The 25,556-nt window shown below is 35.4% G+C and overlaps 2 protein-coding genes across 3 annotated transcripts in view; one reads left to right on the top strand and one right to left on the bottom strand.

Moving 5' to 3' along the window:
- LOC106096124 (uncharacterized) overlaps positions 1–11,120 on the top strand; it is a 50,462-nt gene extending 39,342 nt beyond the window's left edge. The window contains exons 4-6 of one of the 2 annotated variants that reach the window (XM_059369368.1): positions 5,848–5,936; positions 9,808–10,007; positions 10,269–11,120. In XM_059369368.1, the coding sequence (XP_059225351.1) occupies positions 5,848–5,936; positions 9,808–10,007; positions 10,269–10,448 (469 nt within the window). In that variant the 3' untranslated portion in view covers positions 10,449–11,120. The remainder of the gene's footprint in view (positions 1–5,847; positions 5,937–9,807; positions 10,008–10,268) is intronic. The other variant, XM_013263709.2, reaches the window with a different exon arrangement.
- A 2,862-nt stretch (positions 11,121–13,982) lies between these two features.
- LOC106096113 (zinc finger FYVE domain-containing protein 9) lies at positions 13,983–23,994 on the bottom strand. The gene is made up of 9 exons (XM_013263695.2): positions 23,632–23,994; positions 20,851–23,536; positions 19,172–19,456; positions 18,602–19,104; positions 18,267–18,540; positions 17,957–18,203; positions 17,779–17,899; positions 14,793–14,972; positions 13,983–14,724 (listed from the first exon to the last, which is right to left on the bottom strand). Exons 2-9 carry the CDS (start codon positions 23,408–23,410, stop codon positions 14,572–14,574), a joined length of 4,323 nt encoding a protein of 1,440 aa, XP_013119149.2. The 5' UTR covers positions 23,411–23,536; positions 23,632–23,994; the 3' UTR covers positions 13,983–14,571.
- Positions 23,995–25,556: the final 1,562 nt, after the last annotated feature.

Genomic DNA, 25,556 nt, shown 5'->3' with positions numbered 1-25,556 from the left:
GCATCTGATTATTTTCTAAACAAACCTACGAAATTTTACAGAGGGTTCGGGTTCTTCGGATGTTTTTTTAGATCACAGTTAACTTTTTGGGCAATATTCCGACAAAACACCAGAAATTTTTCAGATTTTCCGATGAAGCATCTGAAACTGTTTGGAATTTCAGATTAAACATCAGAAAATGTTCCCATTCTCTGGTCAATTTCGAATGTTACTTTAGAGTTTGGTCTGAAATTATCACAAAAATCTAACAAAACATCGGAAATATCTGAGCAATTTCAAAAATTCCCTCAGAATTTCAAATTCTTAAAGAATTCTCTACGCAACTCTGATGCTAATTTCGAATTTCCGCTAAAAAGCGGACTTCCCGATTTTTTATTTTGACACCAGGCTCGATGAAAACGATTGGAGAGCGGCCATCTGTCCATGCCTCATTTGAAATGGAAAATTACTTCGGGAGGCCACCGTAGCGCAGAAGTTAGCATGTCCGCCTATGACGCTGACCGCCGGGGTTCGAATCCTGGGGAAACCATCAGAAAAAAATTGTCAGCGGTGGTTTTCCCCTCCTAATGGTACTATACCATGTAAAACATCTCTCCAAAGAGGTATCACACTGCGGCACGCCGTTCGGACTCGGCCTTAAAAAGGAGGTCCCTTATCATTGAGCTTAAACTTGAATCGGACTGCACTAATTAATATGTGAGAAGTTTTCCCCTGTTCCTTAGTGGAATGTTTATGGGCAAAATTTGCATTTTTTGTATTTTTGCCCGATTATAGGCTCAAATTCTCATAATTCCGCTCGGTTAAGTAAACGATTTGCTCAATTGGACAAATTTTTCTCGTCGGAGAACACAATATTCCTAAACTCACCACGTTCGTGCAAGTGCAGCTCCTTTCCCCTTTTGAGTCCAAATTTTCCTTGCTTCGGTGTACGTTCAGTGCCTTTTGGAATTTGTAAGGTATAACCTTGACCTGGTTTTTCAATATATATATGTTGCATTCTTTCACTGGATATTTTCACATATCTTGAATTCAAGCTTCACTCACCAAACCATTTAAGGCGTTGTTGGTAGTTTTTTTTAGACCACCACCATGGCGTTTGGCAACACTAGTAGTGTTATTATAACGATTTATGGTGTGATACACAAACATTTTGTTCACCTTGAGGCGTTTGAGTTTGCCAACGGTAGCCAGTTGTAATTTCCCAGCCAAATATAACGCAATAGCATTATTGTTTTTTTGGTGGCTTGCAAACAGTATGATCAGCTGTTAATAAAACCGTGATCATGCAGCTGTCATTTCTACTTTGAAAAATATACCATTGTGAACTTGGTAACACTTCATGTCAGCTACCCTGTACACTTTATATCGAGTTCCATCAGTCATACTTTCGGCTTGTATAAAAGTAAATCACACTCAGCATTGCCAATCCGGGTTGAAATTATTATTATTATCTTACCCAAACAAACCTCTCCCCTATATTCACATATTTGTGAAGGTAATAAACTCACCTGCCATTCTGGTATCACACATCTCACACGATAGAATCATCATAATCTCTTAAAGAACTTCGCAACCTCACTCACACACACTCTCATACAAACTCGGCTCACTCAATAGAAACATTTGCACGATTTGCTTTGTGTGTTTATGGCAAACGGACGGAAGCCAAGTGTCATGTTTGTTGTGTGAATATGTTCACATTGGTCTTTTGCGTTGGGGGCACAACAAGCAAGTGGCAAGCAAGTGTGTGGCAATGTAAAGCAAGAGGCAAACGAAAAAAAAAATTGCAATAAACATTCAAGGTAAGAAGAAAAACTCGTATGAATGGGCTGTGGTATCAAAGTATAAGCATGCATAACATATTGAAGTGCCATCCGTGTGCAAGGAGCATGGGTGGCGTAGACGTGGAGAGCCCCACTTGTAATCCAGCGGAAACTCCATGTCTTCTTGTGTTTGTGTTTTCCAAGTTTTTATAAACGCATTAATTTTAGAGTGTTAGATTCCGGTGTCGTTTGTTACACAAATACGAGTATGGTTATTTCAGCAAAAACAACAACAAGCGACAAAGCCCCCCAAAAAAATAAACCAGGCGCATTCCATGACATTTGATGGTGCTACCATTTCCCACTTGTCGCCGTTTCTGTGTTGGTGTGCTCCCTAACGCACGCCACAGATTATCCACTTCTTCGGGGGAGCTAGCACCAACCTTCCTTCCCTCATCGTACTTGAGAGTTGGACTGCAAGAAACCCGCTTCATCATTGTACCACGACAAATTGTCAGCTAAGCTTCTTTGCTGTCACAGACGGTGTTGGAGGCTGTTGTTGCTTTCTTCATGCTGCTAACAAATATATTTGTGTAACAACACCATATTTGAATTGTTGCAAAGCCCCCCAAGGAGGGCATATAAAATATTTAAACCCGCCACTTGCTGCCTGTTATGTTGTTATTTTTTCGCACTGCCTGTTAAAAAAAAGCGTAAATAAAAGATGTACTCGTACATTGTTTTTCTGTTACTCTCATCACAAGAAACAAGGCGCCCATGCTAATGCAACCCATAGAGAAATTTCTTTTCGGTCGTCATCAGGCAATTGTTCTCGGAAAACTTTTTTGGGAGAGATTTTTTTTTCGTTAAAGTGTTGCATTGGGAGGCATTTTTCATTTGTTAAAAGTTTGTTGCACAAGTGATAATCATAAGGTTTGGGCGATTTGCCATAAAGGCAACATTTGCATTTTCAGGGGCATACTTAGGTTGAGGTTGGTCAGGCAGGCTGGAAAATCAGTGTTGCCATCGGTGATATTTTTGGTAAATTATAACACCTTACACCATGGAGGGAGTATATTAGCCTACACCCATAGAAATGAGTTTGCCGATATCAGCAAACACTGTCTGCTGATTTTAGATGACAATTTTTTAACAATTGCCGGAAACTTTTTCAAACTTATGAACTTCAAAACAATAAGCATTTTCTTCTATATTTGTTTAATAGCTTATTCATACATTTAGTACACTCAGAAAAATTAGTCTGCTGATATCAGTAAACACTGTCTGCTGATATTAAATCACAAATTTTAAACTTTTGAATAAATCCATTCAAAATTTTGTTGACATATTTATGATATTTTTGTGCTTACTTTTGTAAAATTTAATGATCTTGCCCTAACAGGCAAAAAGCTTGAAAAATTAAAATTTAAAAACATCAAAAAAGTTTTGCTGTTTTAGCAACAAACTAATGCAGTTCCGTTTTCAGCAGACTTTCTGTTGCTACAGCAACCATTTTTGCTGTTTGTACAAATAAACTTCTCTGAGTGAAGATATTTTGTCTGCTGCTATTAGAAATCGTTAAAATATTATCAAATTGTAAGAAACTAAAACAAAAATTACACTATGTACCTCCTTTAATAAAATATGGGATGCAACATACAAATTTTTGAAGCATTTTTTTGAAACTTTTAAACTACTTTCAATTTTTGCTGTCTGAAAACAGCATAAATTGTTTGCTGTTGCAGCAAAAAGTTACTGCTGTCCCAATTTCAGCAGAATTTCTGCTATTTTATCAACCATTTTCGCTGTTTTTACCAACAAATTTCTCTGGGTGTATAATTTTTTTTTTTGTATATTAAAATATTAGTATTTAACGTTATAATTTAGACCAAATTTTATAAATCGGATGTTTTTTATACCCACCACCGAAGGATGGGGGTATATTCATTTTGTCATTCCGTTTGCAACATATCGAAATATCCATTTCCGACCCTATAAAGTATATATATTCTTGATCTTCGTAAAAATCTAAGACGATCTAGCCATGTCCGTCCGTCTGTCCGCTTGTCTGTTGAAATCACGCTGCAGTCTTTAAAAATAGAGATATTGAACTGAAACTTTGCACAGATTCTTTTTTCCATAAGCAGGTTATGTTTAAAGATGGGCTATATAGGACTATATCTTGATATAGCTCCCATATATACCGATCCGCCGATTTAGGGTCTTATGCCCATAAAAGCCACATTATCCGATTTTGTTGAAATTTGGGACAGTGATTTGTGTTAGGCTGACATGCTTCTTCAATTTGGCCCAGATCGGTCCATTTTTGGATATAGCTGCGATAAAGACCGATCTCTCGATCTAAGGTCTTGCGCCCATAAAAAGCGCATTTATTGTCCGATTTTGCCAAAATTTGGGACATTGAGTTGTGTTAGGCCCTTCGACATCCTTATCAAATTTGGCCCAAATTTAGTTATAGCCTTGGGCCCATAAAAAGCGCATTTATTGTCCGATTTCGCGGAAATTTGGGACAGTGAGTTGTGTTAGGCCCCTCGACATCACTCTGCAATTTGGTTAAGATCGGTTCAGATTTTGGATATAGCTGCCTTATAGACCGATGTCTCGATTCAAGGTTTTGGGCCGTTAAAAGGCGCATTTTTTGTCCGATTTCACCGAATTTTGGGACAGTAAGTTGTGTTAGGCCCTTTGGCATTCTTCTTCAATTTGGCCCAGATCGGTTCAGATTTTGATATAGCTGCCATATAGATCGATCTCTTGATTAATGGTCTTGGGCCCATAAAAGGCTCATTTATAATCGGATTTCGCTGAAATTTGACTCAGCGACTTATGTTAGGCTTTTCGACATCACTGTCCTATATGGTTCAGATCGGATTTTTTTTTTTGGTTATAGCTTCCAAAAAGACCAATACTGTTTAAAATTGAACAGTGATTTATTTTTTTTTTTTGACAACTCAATATCCGTTCCGAATTTGGGTGCATAAATTAGCTAATTTTCACCGGATTGTAACGAAAGATGGTTTGCATATATACCCGAGGTGGTAAGTATCCAAAGTTCGACCCGGCCGAACTTAACGCCTTTTTATTTGTTTTTTTTTTTTGCAAAATTTTTGTGCACAAAAATGTTTTTGCTCATCATTTCTTTTGAATTTAAATAGAGGACCGAATCTCGCTTGTTTACGCTATTCCTACTGCGTTCCCACATTTTTTTTCGAAATTCTCTTTAAGCTAAACGACTTTGTAAATTGATGCAAACCAGCATCGTACAACAGCCTCATCATGTCCATGGGGACATTACAATGTTAAGGAAACATTTACATGTCTCGTTGCTATTTCCTCCCGCAGCACTCGTGTACTCGCGCACTTCACTAGCCTGTGATAAGTTGTTCAAGTTATGATAATAATTTTTTATTTACCCCCGTGTGTCATTTGTTTAGGCATCATTAGACGGTTGGGGAAGACGTATTGCAAACAAACACTTTTGAGTGAGTCCTGCTCTTTTGCTAAAGAGGTCCACATTATATTTTAAGATTGTAACATCAAACATACAAAATGATATAAACAACATAAAATACAATTAATAACAAAATACTAAAACAACCATTTTGCAAGTCCTTTGGGAAAAAAAGTGAGGACAATTCCCCAATACGTATCCCCAAATTGCTAATTTTTAATAATCTCACATTTAAAAAGTTTTGCAATTCGCGCTTACTCCAGACCTTTTTGAATATTTAAAGAAACACAAAATGTTTGTGCCTTGGTAGCTGCTGCTAAAGCAACATTCTGTGTACGAAAGCCTTTGGTTGAATTCATTCATTCGTTTTTTACTTTGCTCTACCAAATGATGGATTGTTCACACACGATTCGTGGGCATTAAAAGGCTTAAAAATGATGAACATACGTTTTAAGTGGAGTGCTGTTAGACTTTTCATTTGTGTAAGAGCATTTCAGGTGCTTGTTGAATTGTTTAGGGTTTTATAAGGACTTTTGTGTGTGTGTGTGTGTGTGTGTTTTTTTGGTTTCCCATTCTAATTGTTTCATTTTTCTTTTTGTGATTTATTTTTAGTTTGGATCGTGACCAACCATTTACCTTCCAATTGGGTGCTGGACAAGTGATTAAAGGCTGGGATCAAGGTCTAGTCGATATGTGTGTTGGTAAGTACGAGTAAATTCAAATATTGCTGAAAATGCTCTATGGAACTTCAAAAGTCAAATGTCTTCTTCATTGATATACAACGCAAATTTTTAATATTTTAAATACACAGTATTATTTAAAAATATTTTTATTAAATTTAGAACCACCAGCACCATAGGATGGGGTCTTATTCGAAATATTCATTGGCAAACTTATAAAATAAATACAGTTTAGCTCACACAAAGTGGTACCAATTCAAACGACCACATTTTTTTAATTTGTGTGAAACAATTTTTATACCCACCACCGAGGGATGGATGGGTGGGTCTTTAAAAATAGAGGTATTGAGCTGAAACTTTGCACAAATTCTTTTTTGTCCATAAGCAGGTTAAGTTCGAAGATGGGCTATATCGGACTGTGTCTTGATATAGCCCCATATATACCGATCCGCCGATTTAGGGTCTAAGGCCCATAAAAGCCACATTTATCATCCGATTTTGCTAAAATTTAGGACAGTGAGTTGCGTTAGGCCCTTCGACATTCTTCTTCAATTTGGCCCAGATCGGTCCAGATGTAGATATAGCTGTTATATAGACCGATCCGCCGTTGTAGGGTCTTAGGCCCATAAAAGCCACATTTATTATCTGATTTTGCTGAAATTTGGGACAGTGAGTTGTTTTAGGCCACTCGACATTTTTCTTCAATTTGGCTCAGATCTTTCAAGATTTGGATATTGCTGCCATATAGACCAATCTCTTGATTTAAGACTTTGCGCCCATAAAAGGCGCATTTATTGTCCGATTTTGCTAAAATTTGGAACAGTGAGTTGTGTTAAGCCTTTCGGCATCCTTCTTCAATTTGGCCTAAATCGGTCCAGATTTGGATATAGCTGCATTATAGACTTCGATATAGCTGCTATGGCCATATCTATAATGCATATATTTCGATATAGCTGCTATGGGCCATAAGGTATGCATTTTTCACAGGATTATAAGGAAAGGTGGTTTAAGTATATCCCCTAGGTGATGGATATCCAAAGTTCGGCCTGGCCGAACTTAGCGCCTTTTGACTTGTTTATTGATTCAAAAGAAAAATCTGTGGAAGTAATGTAAATTTCAGAACCCATTCACTTTTGATCGATACGACCACTTTTTGCTCTGAGTCGGTCAAAAAGAGGAAAGCTATACAACGGCTTTTTTTAGTGCATTCATACTGGTATATTTTTTGTTCTTAGCTACACGCAAACAAAATAATTCGTTTGTCATAAAGGGAACTTTCGCCAAGTAAACTTCTTTTCTTAAAAACGCTGGACTTTGTTTACGATAAAAGAACATGTATTTTTGTGATAAGTTCTTGAGAGAATTTGTGACATATATAATGTTTTTTATACCCTCCACCATAGGATGGGGGTATACTAATTTCGTCATTCTATTTGTAACACCTCGAAATATGCGTCTAAGACCCCATAAGGTACATATTGAGTTGCCCAAAAAGTAATTGCGGATTTTTTAAAAGAAAGTAAATGCATTTTTAATAAAACTTAGAATGAACTTTAATCAAATATACTTTTTTTACACTTTTTTTCTAAAGCAAACTAAAAGTAACAGCTGATAACTGACAGAAGAAAGAATGCAATTACAGAGTCACAAGCTGTGAAAAAATTTGTCAACGCCGACTATATGAAAAATCCGCAATTACTTTTTGGGCAACCCAATATATTCTTGATCGTCATGTCATTTTAAGTCGATCTGTCGAAATCACGTTAACTTTCGAAGGAGTAAAGATAGGCGCTTGAAATTTTACATAAATACTTCTTATTAGTCGGTTGGGATTGTAAATAGGATGGGGGTATACTAATCTACTAATCTAGTATACTAATCTAGTCATTCCGTTTGTAACACTTCGAAATAGTGATCTAGAACTGCATAAAGTATATATATTCTTGATCGTCTCGAAATCCTGAGTCGATCTAGCCATGTCCGTCTGTCTGTCGAAATCACGATAGGGGTCGAACGCGTAAAGTCAGCCACTTGAAATTTCGCACAGATACTTAATATTGATGTAGATCGTTGGGTATTACAAATGGGCTATATCGGTTCAGATTTGGATATAGCTCCCATATAAACCAATTTCTCGATTTGACTTCTTGTGCCCCTGGAAGCCTGAATTTTTATCCGATTTGGCTGAAATTTTGCACATTGTGTTCTGTTACGACTTTCAACAACTGTGCCAAGTACGGTTCAAATCGGTGAAGAACTTGATATAGCTCCCATATAAACCGATCTCCCAATTTGACTTATTGGGCCCCTGTAAGCCGCAATTTTCATTCGATTTGACTGAAATTTTGTATTATGACTTCCAACAACTGTGTCAAGTACGGTCCAAATCGGCCTCTAACCAGATATAGCTCCCATATAAACTGATTTGACTTCTTGAGCCCCTGGAAGCCTCAATTTTCATCCGATTTGGCTGAAATTTTGCACATAGTGTTCTGTTATGACTTCCAACAACTGTGTCGAGTGCGGTTCGAATCGGTCTATAACCTGATATAGTTCCCATATAAACCAATCTCCCGACTTGACTTCTTCAGCCCCTGGAAGCCTCAATTTTCATCCTATTTGGCTGAAATTTTGCACATAGTGTTCTGTTATGATTTCCAACAACTGTGTTGAGTGCGGTTTAAATCAGTCAAGAACCTGATATAACTCCCAGATAAACCCATCTCCCAATTTGACTTCTTTAGCCCCTGGAAGCCTCAATTTGTATCCGATTTGGCTGAAAATTTGCACATAGTGTTCTGTTATAACTTCCAACAACTGTGTCAAGTACGATCCAAATCGGTGTATAACCAAATTTGTATGTTTGTTTGTGTGTTCCTTATAGAACACTAATTTCCATGAAATTTTCACAGATGGTGCATAATGATCCCGTGGTGAAAATAGGGTAGTACATTTTCTAATATTTAAAGAGGGGGCGGACCCTCCCCCTTACCCTAATTTTCAGAAATGCCAGATCTCGGTGATGGGTGGTGCGATTTAAGCAAAATTTTGTGTGCTCTCTTATAATACCCCATTCAAAATTTGGTATTCAAATTTCGAATGGGGTACCTAGGCTGGCCGCCCCACTTCAAAACCTATCAAATATATATTAAGACCAATTAAGACCAATCACGACAATATAGGACTCAAATAAAAGGTATTTAGGATAAGAAAACTTATCTGCTATCCAATTGTCGGACCAAGTGTTAGGGGGGACGGACCACCCCAACCCCCAAAACACTCCCAAATCGGACATATTACCCGACCATGGCAATATGGGACTCAAATGAAAGGTATTTGCGAGTAGAATACAAATCTACTATCTTATTATAAAAATAATTTATAAAAATAAATTTAGTTGAAGGGCATAATTTTATCCTATATACCAAATTTCTGTCAAACCAGCAAAAATTAAAGCTTCTACGAAACGAAAAAGGATAATCGAGAGATGGGTTTATATGGGAGCAATATCAGGTTATAGAATGACTTGGACCGTACTTGGCGCAGTTAGCGGAAGTCGTAACAGTCCCATGTTTTAGTAGAATCCATGGTGGTGGGTGGCCCGGCCGAACTTAGTACACTTTTACTTGTTTTCTCTATTTTCTCCCGTCCGAATATAATCTAAGTCATATCTAGTTATAACTGCCACATAGATTTTTAAGTCTTAAATCAGATTTTGTCAAAGTTTAAAATAGCAGTATTAGATTTTCTTCATTCGATGGGTGTATGATTTATAGGTGATGGGCCAGGCTGATTTCAAGGATTTTTTTTATTTATTATTTTAATAAATTTCATTATAACCAACTTCTATTATTTATTTTGATATCTTATTTTTTTTATTATTTTATTACAGGTGAAAAACGTAAACTTACCATTCCTCCAGAGTTGGGCTACGGCGATCGTGGTGCTGGCAATGTCATCCCACCCAAGGCTACTTTGCACTTCGATGTTGAGCTCATCAACATTGGCAACAGCCCCCCAACCACAAATGTCTTCAAGGAGATCGATGATAACGGCGATAAGCAATTGAGTCGCGAAGAGGTAAACCTTTATGTATGGATCGCACTTTTTCATTTTGTCCAAATTTGTTTGATTGGTGTTTGGTTCAACTCATTTATGTGTTGTATTACCCCCCCCCCAACAAAAGGCTATGGTTACTATCTCAAAAAAAAAAAACAATTATTTTTCTCCCTAACAACTCATTGTAGCACTAACCACTAAATCATTACAAGAGCACTTTTTAAGAAGAAAATAAAAATTTGAAAAATTGTTTTTATTAAATATTTTTTGCAACAACTCTCTATCCCATCATAGGTCAGTGAATATCTGAAGAAACAAATGACTGCCGTGGAGGGCCAAGATTCGGATGAGTTGAAGAACATGTTGAAGGAAAATGATAAGTTGGTAGAGGAAATCTTCCAACATGAAGATAAGGACAAGAATGGATTCATTTCCCATGATGAGTTCTCGGGACCCAAACATGATGAGCTGTAAGATTAGCCAACACAAAGAATCAAAGCTGCTCTCTTTCTTCCTTGGGTCTTCCGCAGCATGAAGTCCAATTAAATCCACCTGTATGGAAACTTAAAAATTCACATCATTTGACCCCCATATGGTTGATTCTAAAACATTATTTAACATTGTAATCTAAATTGTTTCATGTATACATACATAACTACTCTCATTGTTGGAGTTGAAGGGTATTTTTTTTTTTAAATTCTCAAATTTTTTATTTCAATATTTTTATTATTGTTTCAACAAAATTTCCCCTTTCAATTAGCAATTCTTGTTTTCTAATATGTAATATATACATACATACGGCAGACATACACACCCATTACCCGAAATATATAATATGTAAGTTCATCATCCACATACATACATAGCTCCTTTTTTAAGTTGTTAAGTTTAGCTTAAACCGAAAACTGGCTTAAGAAATGCATTTGGCATTGAGACCTTACACAATGGGAAATTTCATTTTAATGATAATGAAAATATGAACGAAGAATTAGAATTGGGTACTTACTTTATTTGGTATGTACATGTGGGCGTTATAAAATTAAGTGAAATTTTTTTAAAAATTTTTGTATTGTAAAAAAACCAACAACAATTGTTCACAATCATTTTTTGTAAGTAAATAAAGTAATTTATTAAATGAGTAACCAAGATGAAAATTTTGAATTGACATTTAAATGAATAGGTGAAACATAGGTAAGTAGTGGTGTCCAAAATTGATAGAACCGATGCCAAGACGATTGGAGGCCATCTGCAACCAATAAGGATTACCATACAAAGTACTAAATGCTATCAATATACAGTCCTACCTTTGTGATGGATCCTTTTGTGAGCAAGATTTTTTAGTATTGTTTCATTATTCCTTAGAAATAAGACAATGATTTTTTTTTATTTTTTCTTATACCCTCCACCATAGGATGGGGGTATACTAATTTCGTCATTCTATTTGTAAAACCTCGAAATATGCGTCTGAGACCCCATAAAGTATATATATTATTGATCGTCATGTCATTCTAAGTCGATCTAGCCATGTTCGTCTGTCTGTCGAAAGCACGCTAACTTTCGAAGAAGTAAATTTTGCACAAATAATTCTTATTAGTGTAGGTCGGTTGGGATTGTAAATGGGCCATATCGGTCCATGCTTTGATATAGATCGTCGTGACATTTTAAGTCGATCTAGCCATGTCCGTCCGCCCCCTCGTATAATAACCCCTCGTATTCACGTTTTTCTTTTAGGTCTATATGGCGTATGATTAAATTCTCTCATTGTACACCATGGCGTATGATTTTTCATTATTTCGCTTTAAATAATTTAAAAGTGGTACCAATTTTCTCATTATACTCTATGGGTTTGACGACTGACCTTCCATTTATCTGTCCATCTGAAAAAACAAATGACTGCCGTGGAGGGCCAAGATTCGGATGAGTTGAAGAACATGTAGAAGAAAAATGATAAGTTGGTAGAGGAAATCTTCCAACTTGAAGATAAGGACAAGAATGGATTCATTTTCCATGATGAGTTCTCGGAACCCAAAAAAAAATGTGTCAAAACTTGATAGAATCGATGCCAAGACGATTGGAGGCCATCTGCAACCAATAAGGATTGCCATACAATGTACTAAATGCTATCAATATATAGTCCTATCTTTGTGATAAATTTACCGATAGATACTTTTTTGAGCGAAATTTTTTAGTTTGTTCTTTTTCCTTAGAAATAATGCAATGAATTTTTTTTATGTATTTATTTTTTTATACCCTCCTCCATAGGATGGGGGTATTCGTCATTCTGTTTGCAAAACCTCGAAATATACGTTTGAGACCCCATAAACTACATATATATTGTTGATCGTCATGTCATTCTAAGTCGATCTAGCCATGTCCGTCCGACTGTCTGTCCGTCCGTCTGTCTGTCGAAAGCACGCACAACGTGTTTTGTTATGATATCCAACAACTATGCCAAGTATGGTTCAAATCGATGGATAACCTGATATAGCTGCCATATAAAATGATCTTGGGTCTTGACTTCTTGAGCCTCTAGAGAGCGCAATTCTAATCCAATTGGAATGAAATTTTTCACAACGTGTTTTGTTATGATATCCAACAACTATGCCATGTATGGCTCAAATCGGTCCATTACCTGAAATAGCTGCCATATAAACCGATCTTGGCTCTTGAGGGCGCAATTCTTATCCGATTTAAATGAAATTTTGCACGAAGTATTTTGTTATGATATCTAATAACTGTGCCAAGTATGGTTCATCAAATAGGTCCATAACCCTATATAGCTGTCATATAAACCGATCTGGGGACTTGACTTCTTGAGCTTCTAGAGGGCGCAATTCCTATCCGAATTTTTTGAAATTTAGCATGACGTATTTTATTATGACTTTCAACAACTGTGCCAAATAAGGTTCAAATCGGTTTATAACCTGATATAGCTGCCATATAAACCGATCTGAGATCTTGAGCCTCTGGAGGTCGCAATTATTATCCGATTTGCCTGAAATTTTGTACGACAGATTCTCTCATGGCCACCAAAATACGTGTTCATTATGGTCTGAATCGGTCTATAGGCCGATATAACTCCCATATAAATCGATCTCTCTATTTTACTTCCTGAGTCCCCAAAGGGCGCAATTCTTATTCGAATTGGCTGACATTTTACACAGGTCTCCAACATAGAATTTAATTATGGTCCGAACCAGACCATATTTTGATATCGCTCTAATAGAAAAGCAAATCTTTTCTTTTATCCTTTTTTTGCCTAAGATGAAATGCCGGGAAAAGAACTCGACAAATGCGATCCATGGTGGAGGCTATATAAGATTCGACCCGGCCGAACTTAGCACGCTCTTACTTGACCTTTATAATGAAGTGTCATAGTATACTGAACACTTTTCACTTTGAGTGATGGCGTTTGGATAAAAATTTTAAACAGTGCTGTCACTAAGGAAAATTTAACTGATAAAAAAATCCCCCGTTTCATGTAGATTTGAAAGGTTCTTAGATCAATGTGAGACTTTTCAAAATGGAACTATCACCATATGTACTACATGAACTTGCGTATGTCTTTTTATAACGATCAATTGCGGCCACCCGATACGAGCTGCTCCTGTTCCTTTATGGAATGTTCATGGGCAAATTTGCATTTGATGCTAGCTGTTCGCATGAAACAACCTCATTATTGAATCATAATCGCTGACTGCGAACCCGGTTATGGTCTTTGTAGGGCACGCGACACGTTTCAATGCATAAGCAGAAGTAGAAACCTGTTGTTAATCAGAGTTTTATGGATGTTTACCGACTTGCCACAATAACGAAAGACACACTATAATCAAGAAGACCGCCAAAGTAAAGTGGCAAATTCACCAAATTCCTTTGTAAGTATGTATCATGAAGGGTAGTGTCAACCAACTAATGGCATTAACCATTTTTAAAATAATCCTTCCACAACCTTCTATTTAAAGGTACTTTTTCTTTATTGATTATTGATTTGATCTTAAATTTTGAAAACATTTGAATGAGAGAAATAAAGGGAATCTTTTTTAAACAATAATACAAGCTTAATAAACATTATATAATACATTAAATATTTCTACGTTCGTTATCATTATAGTTCTTTGTATATATATATATATATGTGGGTGTGTGTGTGTATATATATGTAAGAAGAGTGTGTTCCCCAAAAATACAGTAAATAAAAAGATCCCTGTTCAAATGTGCTCCTATTTTCAGTGAGAAAATTATAGAGAACAACAAACGAAGGATTCACAGAGCGCTAATAATGTACACATTCCATGTGTACAGTCGTTTAACAAATATATAGTTTTAGCAAAAAGAAAATAAATTTAAAAACACGAGATTTTAATTTCTACAAAATTTGAGAATTGATTTACAATAACTTGAATTAATTTATATTAATTACTCTTTTTTTTCGCCTTCCCTTTTACAATCGACCACGTTCTATGAAAAATCTTAGCTAAATTTTGATTCTAATTCCATTGCACTTATATATTTTGGGGGCGCAGGGGCTAGGTTTATCATTTGGGATAAAATTTCTGTAGTCGTTTCATTTGTCGTCGCAATTCTATCGATTATTTTACTAAACATTTAATATGTAAAAGATTAGTTCTAATATAAGGGCCTCCTCTATGCCTGCTGAGATATCATGTAGGGTAGGAATCAAATGGTTATCAAGCGCATTCATATATAGAGGAGGTAATTTTGAGCCACGAGCTCCAGCTTCATAACAAACCTAGAAGAAGATTGTATTTACAATTTATTTCCAAGGTAATCTCTGATGCGTAATTTTAAAATACTTACATTGTCCTGGTGTAGAGTGGCTCTTAAACCAATTTTCGTACTTTTACTCGCTGCCAAAAGATCTAGGAATGGCACCAATGCCATTGATGTACTACGGGCTATTTGTTCGGTCATTCGTGTTACATCCGAGGTGGTGGACGCACTCAATGTGGATGAATTTGTATTATACCAATCGGCATGCTGAAGTTGTTTAAAATAATAAATTAATAAAACACATTATTAAAGTTAAAAAAAACTTTTTTTCGAAAATTAAGTTTTTATCTAAACATTAATTTTTACGGCGAAAGGAATATCGAAAAATAAATTTGCATAAAAATATAAATTTTTATTAAAATTAAACTATCGTCATTAAAAATGAAACTATGATGAAAAGTTTTTAGTATCGAATTGAATATTTTTTTAATCGAAAATTGAAATAGATTTTGCAACATCATACCAAACCAACCATTGATCTAATATACCACGAAGGGAATATTTGAAATTTTTTAATTTTTACCAAAAGTTGAGAAAATAAATGTTTATCGAACATCAAAGTTTTATCGAAAATGTAAATGTTATCGAAAATTCAAAATTTTATCGTAAATTTAAAATTTTATCGAAAGTATCAAATTTTATCGAAAATTTAAAATTTTGTCGAAAATGTAAAATTTTATCGAAAATTTAATATTTTATCGAAAATTTCAAATTTAATCGAAAATTTTATCAAAAATTTAAAATTTTATCGAAAATTTCAAATTTTATAGAAAATTTAAAATTTTATCGAAAATTTACAATTTTATCAAATTTACAATACATCGAAAATTTAAAAATTTATCAAAAATTTTAAATTTTATCAAAAATTTTAAATTTTATCGAAAATTTTAATTTTATAGAAAATTTTAAATTTTATAGAAAATTTTAAATTTTATAGAAAATTTTAAATTTTATAGAAAATTTTAAATTTTATAGAAAATTTAAAATTTTATAGAAAATCTATACTTTTATCGAAAATTTATAATTTTATCGAAAATTTAAAATTATATCAAAAATTTGAAATTTTATCGAAAATTTTAAATTTATCTAAAATTTTATATTTTTTAGAAAATTTATAATTTTATCGAAAATTTAAAATTTTATCGAAAATTGAAAATTTTATCGAAAATTGAAAATTTTATCGAAAATTTACAATTTTATCAAAAATTTTAAATTTAATCGAAAATTTTAAAATTATATGAAAAATTTAAAATTTTATCGAAAATTTTAATTTTTACCGAGAGTTTACATTCTTATCAAAAATATAATATTTTATTTAAAATTTTAATTTTTAACAAAAATTAAATTTTTTCCACAATTTAAAATAGTAAATTAAAATTTTTATAGAACATTGAAATTTTTACCAAAAATTTAAATTTTTATTGAAAATTGAAATTTTTATAGAAAATTTTAATTTTTATCGAAAATTGAAATGTTATCAAAAATTGGAATTTTATGGAAAATTGTTGGAAATTTTAAATTTATATTGAAAATTAATAATGTCATTGAAAATAAAACTGTCATCAAAAATTTCAATTATCCAAAATTGAATATGGATCGAAAATTTACATTTTTTTATCGAAAATTCAAATTCAGATGTGTGCTTTACAATCTACTCTTGTTGGGATGGTATGTAAAGCACCATGATCCATTTGAAATCGTCCGCTGATGATATTTCTTGGTTGAAATTTAAATCGCGATACGGATAGCAAGTCAAATGCTTCTAGAAAAAAACACACTTTTGCTAACTTTTAAATGTCTTTTGCTTTGAATAGAAAGCATTAAACAAAGGTCTAAAGCCGGACAATATCCTGCAATAGAATCTCAAGAAAATTTAATTAGATATTGCGACAGCACATTTTGCCAAATATTTTTAAAAAACGTGTATTCCTTTCTCTTCTATTCTTAAAAAAAATTGATTGGTTTAATGAAACAACAACAAAACAAGGGAGAATATTGAAATTTTTAACAAAATTTTTAGTTTCATAGTAAATTTGAATTTTTATCGAAATTTTATTAAATAGCTATCGAAAAATTAAATTTGTATCGAAATATTAAATTTTTATCGAAAAATTAACTTTTTATCGAAAAATTAAAATTTTAAAATAATTGAATTTTTAAGAAAAATTAAATGTTTATCGAAAAATTTAAATTTTAATCGAAAATAAGGTTTTTATCGAAAATTAAGTTTTTGTCGAAAATTATTTTATCAAAAAATTAAATTTTGTATTGAAAAATAAAAAATAAAATTTTATCAAAAAAAAAAAAAATTTATCGAAAAATTTCATTTTGATCAAAAAAAAATTGTTATCGAAAAATTTAATTTTTATCAAAAAAATTAATTTTTATCGAAAAATTTAATTTTTATCAAAAAAATTAATTTTTTATCGAAAAATTTAATTTTGATCGAAAAAATTATTGAAAAATTACATTTTTTTCAAAAAGTTAAATTCTTATCAAAATATTTAATTTTTATCGAAAAATTTAATTTATATCGAAAATCATAATTTTTATCGAAAAATTATAATATTTATCGAAAAATTATAATTTTTATCGAAAAAATTAATTTTTATCGAAAAAATTATTGAAAAATAATGTTTTTATCGAAAAATTTAGTTCTTATCAAAAAATTAAATTTTTATCGAAAAATTTAATTCATATCGAAAATTATAATTTTTATCGAAAAATTTAATTTTTATCGAAAAATTTAATTTTTATCGAAAAATTTAATTTTGATCGAAAATTTAAATTGTGGATGACAATTTAAATTTGTTTTTGCTCATCTTTGTCCAGCTAAAACCAATAGCTTTTGTTTGGGAATTGAAAGAAAAATAAAAACCTTTTCAAAAAGTTAAAATTTTAACCGAAAATTAAAATTTTAACCGAAAGTTTTTTAGAAAATTAAAATGTATATGAAACTACATAATCTTTGTTCAAAAATGTCAATCACTTCTTATAATAGGATTAATCATACCTGAATCACATATATGTCCGTTAAACGTATTGCATAATTCGAATTGGAATAGTTGAAACTGGCATGGACTCGCATACTCGACACGCCATCCATCAGACGGTCATCAATGGGCGATTTTACCCTGTAATTATTCAGGCTAAGTCATTCTTAAAGCAAAACTAAAAGTTTTTTATTTTACCCAATATTAAACTCCTTATCATTGTTCACCCATTTCAGGCAAACAATTTCAGTTTGATGAATATCAGCTCCTATGGGACCGCAAACAATTGTGACATCCTTTTGATTTTTCAGTGACTCACGCACTTCTGCCATTTGTGAGGGCAATATTTGAACCATAAGGCCATCCTCCACAATACTACATTTTCCCGAAAGACCACTGCTGGGCTTTAAGGACTCGTTTAGAAGAAAGAAACTAGCACCGGTGACTGATATCAAAATGAATAAATATTTTAGCTTTAAAAAAAAAGTTATCAATTCATTTTACAAACCTTTACGTGGTTGTCCCTGAATGTTGATGGCTTGTGTGGAGTAAGCATACATTTCTGTTCGATCATCGTTAACATTTTGCATACACACCAAATGACCGTCGGCAGTTTTGGAAAAATTCCCACCAAAAGCCAATATATGATCGCTGGAATTGTTAATGGCTTTCACCACATCATCTAGTCGATTGCGAGGAATGGCTACCGTAGTCTGGCGATCTTCCATGTGGATGTACATACCCCTTATGAAAGGCAGAGTATAAGTATAGTTGCGGAAATCCTGTAACACAAAAAAATATTAGATTTGAGGCAACTTAAAACTTAAGAACTATTTTCCTTACAGCCAAGAACACCATTATTGTCTGAGCAATTTCAGCATAAACCGATTCCCTATTGCACATGGACACATGTGGGCAAGGATAATAGCGATATTGGGCTCCCAATCGCAACATCAAACGCAAAGGGAATATTTTGGCCCAAGGAATTTCAAAGCGATGTATCAATATCCCTATCAGATAGGGTTTGTCCGGTTGTATGACATCAAGCATGCACTGGAACGTGGGCCTAATGAAAATAAAACCTCCATAATCGCGAGATCCCAAAAATGTGCCCTGTTGAGGGCTAGTATGTGACAATTCCTGTATAGGACTTCCGGCTTCGGCATTATTGTAGATTTCATTCAAATGCACGAAAACATCACGTGGTATTAAAAACCCGGAGCCGGCAGCTTCTTCTTTTGACGCTGGTGGCTCGAATTCCAAAAGGATAATAATTTCATCATTGCCCACATGATGCATGCCACATGTGGTAAAGTTAATCACTGTTCGATTCAAACAACATTTTACTATAAAAGAGAAGAAATGTTAAAATTAGAAATTATGGTGGTGCGTTGTGTATGTGACTCCACTTACAATTGACTATTTTAACAAAAACAAAGAAATTTTTTTGCACGGCAAATTTTAGGGTTTCTTTTTGTAAACGCAATACCAAATCATAGTTATTTACGACATCTTTATAATCAAAATCACAACCAGTTTCGTCTTTCGTTATAACAATAGGTGGCAAACTTCCTTCGGTATCGGGAATGAAACAGCCATTGTCATCGCATCCTGAAGGTGGCAAACGTTTGGAGCGGTTAGTCTCGATTATTTTAGGAGTGCTGCTTGCTGTCGCTGAGTTGTTGGATTGCTTGGTAGCTGAAAAGGGGGAATCGCTCGTTAATGACGCCGAATCTTATACCTAGTTTCGATAAGTTTTAGGAAAGTTGGAATTCGTTACTAAAGGGTGATTTTTTTGAGGTTAGGATTTTCATGCATTAGTATTTGACAGATCACGTGGGATTTCAGACATGGTGTCAAAGAGAAAGATGCTCAGTATGCTTTGACATTTCATCATGAATAGACTTACTAACAAGCAACGCTTGCAAATCATTGAATTTTATTACCAAAATCAGTGTTCGGTTCGAAATGTGTTCATTCACCGTAACGTTGCGTCCAACAGCATCTTTGAAAAAATACGGTCCAATGATTCCACCAGCGTACAAACCACACCAAACAGTGCATTTTTCGGGATGCATGGGCAGTTCTTGAACGGCTTCTGGTTGCTCTTCACTCCAAATGCGGCAATTTTGCTTATTTACGTAGCCATTCAACCAGAAATGAGCCTCATCGCTGAACAAAATTTGTCAAAATTTGAACACATTTCGAACCGAACACTGATTTTGGTAATAGAATTCAATGATTTGCAAGCGTTGCTCGTTAGTAAGTCTATTCATGATGAAATGTCAAAGCATACTGAGCATCTTTCTCTTCGACACCATGTCTGAAATCCCACGTGATCTGTCAAATACTAATGCATGAAAATCCTAACCTCAAAAAAATCACCCTTTATAATAGAAGTCTACTCGTACAAGATGTTTCGGTAAAAACTAAATATTCGACAATAATTTTAAATTTCGATCAATATCTAAAATTTCGATAAAAATTTTAAAATTTCCATATTTTTATGATATCATACTTAGTTCAGCTCGACTTCACTTTGGGGAAGAAACCACTAAAGTAAACAATTTAATTTCTACAAAATTTTTTATCTCAGATGAGAATTATTTTTTAATGTGAATTTTCGACTACATGTATATTCACTTTTTATGGAAATTGTAACGCAAAGGTTAGCATATCGGTCTATGACGCTGATCGCCTGGGTTCGGATTCTGACGAGAACATTAGAAACAGTTATCCAGCGGTGGACTTCCCTTCCTAGTGCTGGCGACATTTGTTAGATACTAAGCCATGTAAAAACTTCTCAAAGAGTTTTTACATGGGGACCCCTTATCATTGAGCTTAAATTTAAATTGGACATCACTCATTGAAGTGGAATTTTCGTGGACAAATTTCTATTTTCTTTGCTTGCCATCCTTTCCTTAATCTTTCTTTTTTTTGTGTCTATTTTTCGTCACTGGAAAATTTTCCCCCAATATTTTGTGACATTTTGGTTTTAGTTGGACCATGAACATGTATACCATATGTACCATATAGCATATATGGTGCAGACAAGGATGATTATAAAACGTATTCAATAGAGCTTAACTTACCACTTGCTACTGGCGACGATGTTGTCACAGATTGTGCAGCTGTATTTAGGGTTGCCGCTGCCGCCATCGGTGGAATGGATCCTCTAAACAATTGTGCCACCAAACCCATTGTTGTGGCATCTGTTATATATTCAGAACGTGGTGTAGCTGGCTTATTCGCTGCTGCATTACGATTCGAAGAACTCTGCCGTCGCGCTTGCTTAGGCTGTTCATTCCACAGTTCAATGCTGGCCAAATGACTGCCCGGAGCAATGCCATCGCTAAACATGACCGACTTTCGTTTGCGTGCCTTTTGACCACTTGAGTTGGACGAAGTTGATGAGTAACTTCCGGTGTCCTTTTTTAACACGCCCACCGGCACAATAACCGAAGGTGGTGTTTTCACATCTCCACTAACCTGTCGGTGTGGGGGAATGGTCGAACAATATTCCATAGGGTTATTTGGATTTGGCGAGCGTGCTGCATTGTTAGGATTTACATGAGGACCGGATGTCAAAGATCCAACTGGCTGGGATGTTTGCCTTTGCGTAAGAATTAAATAGCACTGCACACAAACTCTGGATTCGGGTTCAGTTAGAAATTCCAATTTGAATTTTTGCGAACAACATACAGAACACAGGACTTTGCCACACGCACGGCAATGGTGACGGCGTTTTATCATGGTAAATTTAGCGCTGCATTGCATACAGCCGGTGGCCATGTTGTCAGGCACCCATATAGGTGGAATTTTCCCCAAATTAGCATGGGGATCTTCACTATAACCAGTTGCCTCGGCAATATCATTTGCTACGGGACTGGTTTCGGGTTCCACATCCGGCGATGGTGGAGTTTGCAAATCCTCTTCTGTTGCTGCTCCCACTTCTGCCTGTTCAGAACCTGGTGGTGTTTGTCCGGCGTTGGCATAGATGTCAAGGGCTTGGGCTTGTACTGCCGGCAAATCCAGTGAGGTTGGTCTTTGGGGTCGAGATGGATCCGTGTCCTCTGCTTCCAAATTCTTTGTCTGAATAATATCACCTTCCAAGGATGAAGATTCACTATTGCTATAGGAGGATACCGCGGAGTTTATGACCATGCTTTCCTCGCAATCGCCCAAGTCTTGATGATTTTGGGGTCGAATTTCCGAAAATTCTACTGTCGATGCTTGAGAAAAACTGTCTCCATTTGGATGGTCGCCGGAACTTTCATTTGATAAAATGTCGTCCAACGGTTCGGCGATAACATTTTCTATTTTTTGCACTACCGACTCTGTTTGTGGCATCGCACTGAGACTCTCGGTTTGTTCGGGTTTCATGTCGTCAACCGCTGGCGTGGTATTTTCGGCAACAGCCTCTTCATCTACATCCATTTCTTGCAACATGGAATCCAGTTCTGTATCCGAAATTTCATCCATAGTTGAACAAAATGTGACCGGCTGCTGCTGAATTGGTGAATTGGCTTCATTGCACACGGCTTGGTTATAATTATAAATTGGCGGCCCTTGTTGCTGTTGTGGTAGCTGTTGAGAATCAGGTACAGATTGTTCATGTAGTACTTCCACCGAAGTGTTGGCTGCCTCAGAAGATTCTTCTATGGGTGTATTCGGAGCTATCGGAGCCATGTCTCTCGTCTGAGTCAGAGCTGAAGTTATGTTGGAATCCGTTAGGTCTTCCAACACCTTGCCCATGGACGATGAAAGCGAGGTCTCCAAATGTAATACCGATTGAGATTGTAAATTAGCGCTGGTAAGAGATATGGAGGACAGGCCATGTGTCAGCTCTTCAACATTTGTGGAGTTTTGGAGATTTTGCTGTATTAAGTCCAACGAATTTGAAATCTCGCTTAAATAGTTGGCCTCTTCATCGCTAACTTCGACCACAGAGGTTTGCGGCTCTTCTTTGGCCTCAGAACTTTCCAGCAAACATTGATTGTCGGACAGCTGCTCATTATTTGTTAGTTGCTCGTTATGAGGCTCCTGCGCCTCCACACTTCTCTCACCTATTACATTTTCGCCAGAGTTGGTCAAAGGTGTTGGTTCCTCCAGAGAGTCATCAGCATCTAATGAGGGACCCGAAGAAAAAGTGGAATTTGAAGAAGTGGTCAGTGACTCCGAACTCTGCGAATTCGTGGACTCATCGGGAGAATCCTTATCTATGATAGTGGTAAGTTTCTTCTTCCGCGGCTTCTCTACGAATTTCTGTATATCTTTGCTCTCTTCGACCTCATTTTCATATTCCTCCAATTCCTGACGAGACGTAGCTACCATATGTGAGGGCTGGAAACCAGATTTTTCGCGACATTCTACCTGTTTGGCCTGTAACTGTTCATTGAGAGAAGACACCGAAGTCGCATGTGTATCTAAAGACTCAACATTTTTACAATAGTCATCCAAACTGTTGAAAACCAGGGAAACTGCTTTGAAGCCTGCACTTGCTTGGGAGACAAAACCATTGGCAGTGCCGCTTTTGTGTTGTGTCACTTCCTTTTTCTTAGTCTCCTCAAGTTTTTTTCGTTGTTGTTCGTTGGCCTCCTCTTCATGCAGCTCAAGATTATCTAATACCTGGTCAATATCAACCAAATCCATGTTGTCCTTAAACTATGTCCTCACTAAGTCAAGGAGTAATCCAACTTTCTATTGTCCTTAGAGCAGCTGATGGATATGTTTTCACACCATTCCCAAATCAGCTGCCGGTAAAAAGAAACAATTGACCTATGGCAAAAACGGGAGGTGAAGGTGTTTAATTGAGCCAGAGTCTATAATGTACACAAAAAAAAAACAATGTCACTGAGTTAATAGCAACCCACCAACAGTTAGTGTCTCCACAGTTTATCCAGCGCAGCAGCGGAGTAGTGGTGGAGTGTGTGTGCCAAGATGATAACGATGAATCACTCGCATTAATTGCTTAATTTGCGTCTTTATCAAATGCTTCCCAGCTTATCTTTCTATCCTCTGTTTTTGTTTACAGGTCAGTGCGATTGCAAGAAGTATCAAAGTATCCTTTACCGTCGATTTCTTATACTGCCACTCAATCGATCCTCATATCAGGCACTTGCATATAGCTTTTTTAAAGTTATTTATCCTTGCTTGGAGTTTTCATCATGAACAAATCCAATTAATATTCCAACCCAACAAATAATATTTCTCCTCGAACAAAGTGTAATCGTCGGAATCGATTTTCGACTTCTAGTCGAATTCGACTACTCGATTAGTTTAAATCGAGTCATCGACGTTTACTTTTATGAAAAATTTACACGGTACATCTCGAACGGTGCTCATTGTAAAGGTGGAGTTACACACAAAGCGACGCGCGAGCTACGCACTTCGTGTATAATTTAATCCAAGGAACGCATGTAGGCGAATTTGTTGTTTAAGAACGCATTAGTGCGCATGGTATTGAACTCCACCGCAAAAAGCTTAGTACAATTTCTTTCTCGCGAAGTGCACTATCTGTTAATGAGTATTGTGTGTGTGTATTATAGTTAAGAACCAGAGACACGCAAACAACAAGAAATGGCGCGAACTAGTTACATACACAAAATCAGAGTTCCACTATTCGCTGATTTTGACAGATAGTGCACTCAATATTTTGTTGTTGGGCAACTGCCACTACCCGTAAATTAATGTGTTATCAAAACCAAAATAAAAAAGTTGTACTCAGCTGTTCGCATGACCTCGCCTTATAAGTGCAACCTGGATATCATCTCACGATAGCGCTCATCATTCATAGTTACGATTCGTATCATCATTGAGGAAGTACGGGTCAATGATGCCACCAGCCTATAAACCGCACCAAACTGTGACTTGGTAGCTTTTGCAATGTTTCTGGCTGATCTTCACTCCAAAATCGATAATTCTGCTTACTTACGTACCCATTAATCCAAAAATGAACTTCCTCGTAAAAGGGAAGAAGCGATGAACTTTCTTAACAGAGCACGCATTTTGAAAAAAGAAATCAATAATTTGCAAGCGTTGTTCGTTTGTAAGACGATTAAAACCCCGTTAATACTGCTCTTTAAGACCGGATTTAATCACTCGATCTTCTGTTTTCCCTTTATAAAATCAGCTGAATGAACAGCTACGGTTTAATGGTTAAATTATAAACAAAACTGAAGATGTTTGACAGTGAAACAAAATACGAAACGTGCCTGAGCTATTTAAAGCAGTGTTACCAAAGCGATAATATCTAAAAAATTACCCTTTTCTAAAACTGTTTACGTTTTCTGTTTCTTAAGATCTAAACAGAATGAAGGACGGAACGAAATGAGCGCGTTGAATAATGCAACTCTGCAATCAAATGACAACGCGACGCTCAAAATCAAAGCTCATGGCGAAACAATTAAAGGTGGTCTCATTTTTACAACAACCACAAATCATACGGTGCAATCTGCTATCTTGTCATCATGTGTGTGTGTGTGTGTGTGTGTGCGTGTGCGTGCGTATGTACACGTACGTACATGAGCAGAGAATATGAGAGAGAGAAAATAACAACAAAGAGAATGCAAACAAAAATCTGACATCTTAATACCGTCAAACCTGGCCTGCTGTTTACAGCTCAGGATTCACTGAATAAGGTTAAGCCAAGCGGTCAGCCGATATACATTTTTTTAAACTTTTGGCTGAACTTGGCGTTGAGGATGTCAATTTGTTCTCTTTTTACATTCATTCCTTGTTTACGTTTTCTCCTATATGATGACATTTTCAATCGGCAGATTTGACATCCTTAATGATG

The sequence above is a fragment of the Stomoxys calcitrans genome, chromosome 5, assembly GCF_963082655.1.
Source record: "Stomoxys calcitrans chromosome 5, idStoCalc2.1, whole genome shotgun sequence".
Classification (NCBI taxonomy): Eukaryota; Metazoa; Arthropoda; class Insecta; order Diptera; family Muscidae; genus Stomoxys; species Stomoxys calcitrans.
The sequence above is the reverse complement of the archived record's forward strand: the minus strand, read 5'-3'. Positions and strand labels throughout refer to the sequence as shown.

Coding starts and splice junctions, on each gene's coding strand:
- LOC106096113 (XM_013263695.2), bottom strand. CDS start 23,410: ATGGATTTGGTTGATATTGACCAGGTATTAGATAATCTTGAGCTGCAT. Junction 19,105..19,171: donor TTTTGTTAAAATAGTCAATT/GTAAGTGGAGTC, acceptor TCTCTTTTATAG/TAAAATGTTGTTTGAATCGA. Junction 17,900..17,956: donor GATAAGGAGTTTAATATTGG/GTAAAATAAAAA, acceptor GAATAATTACAG/GGTAAAATCGCCCATTGATG.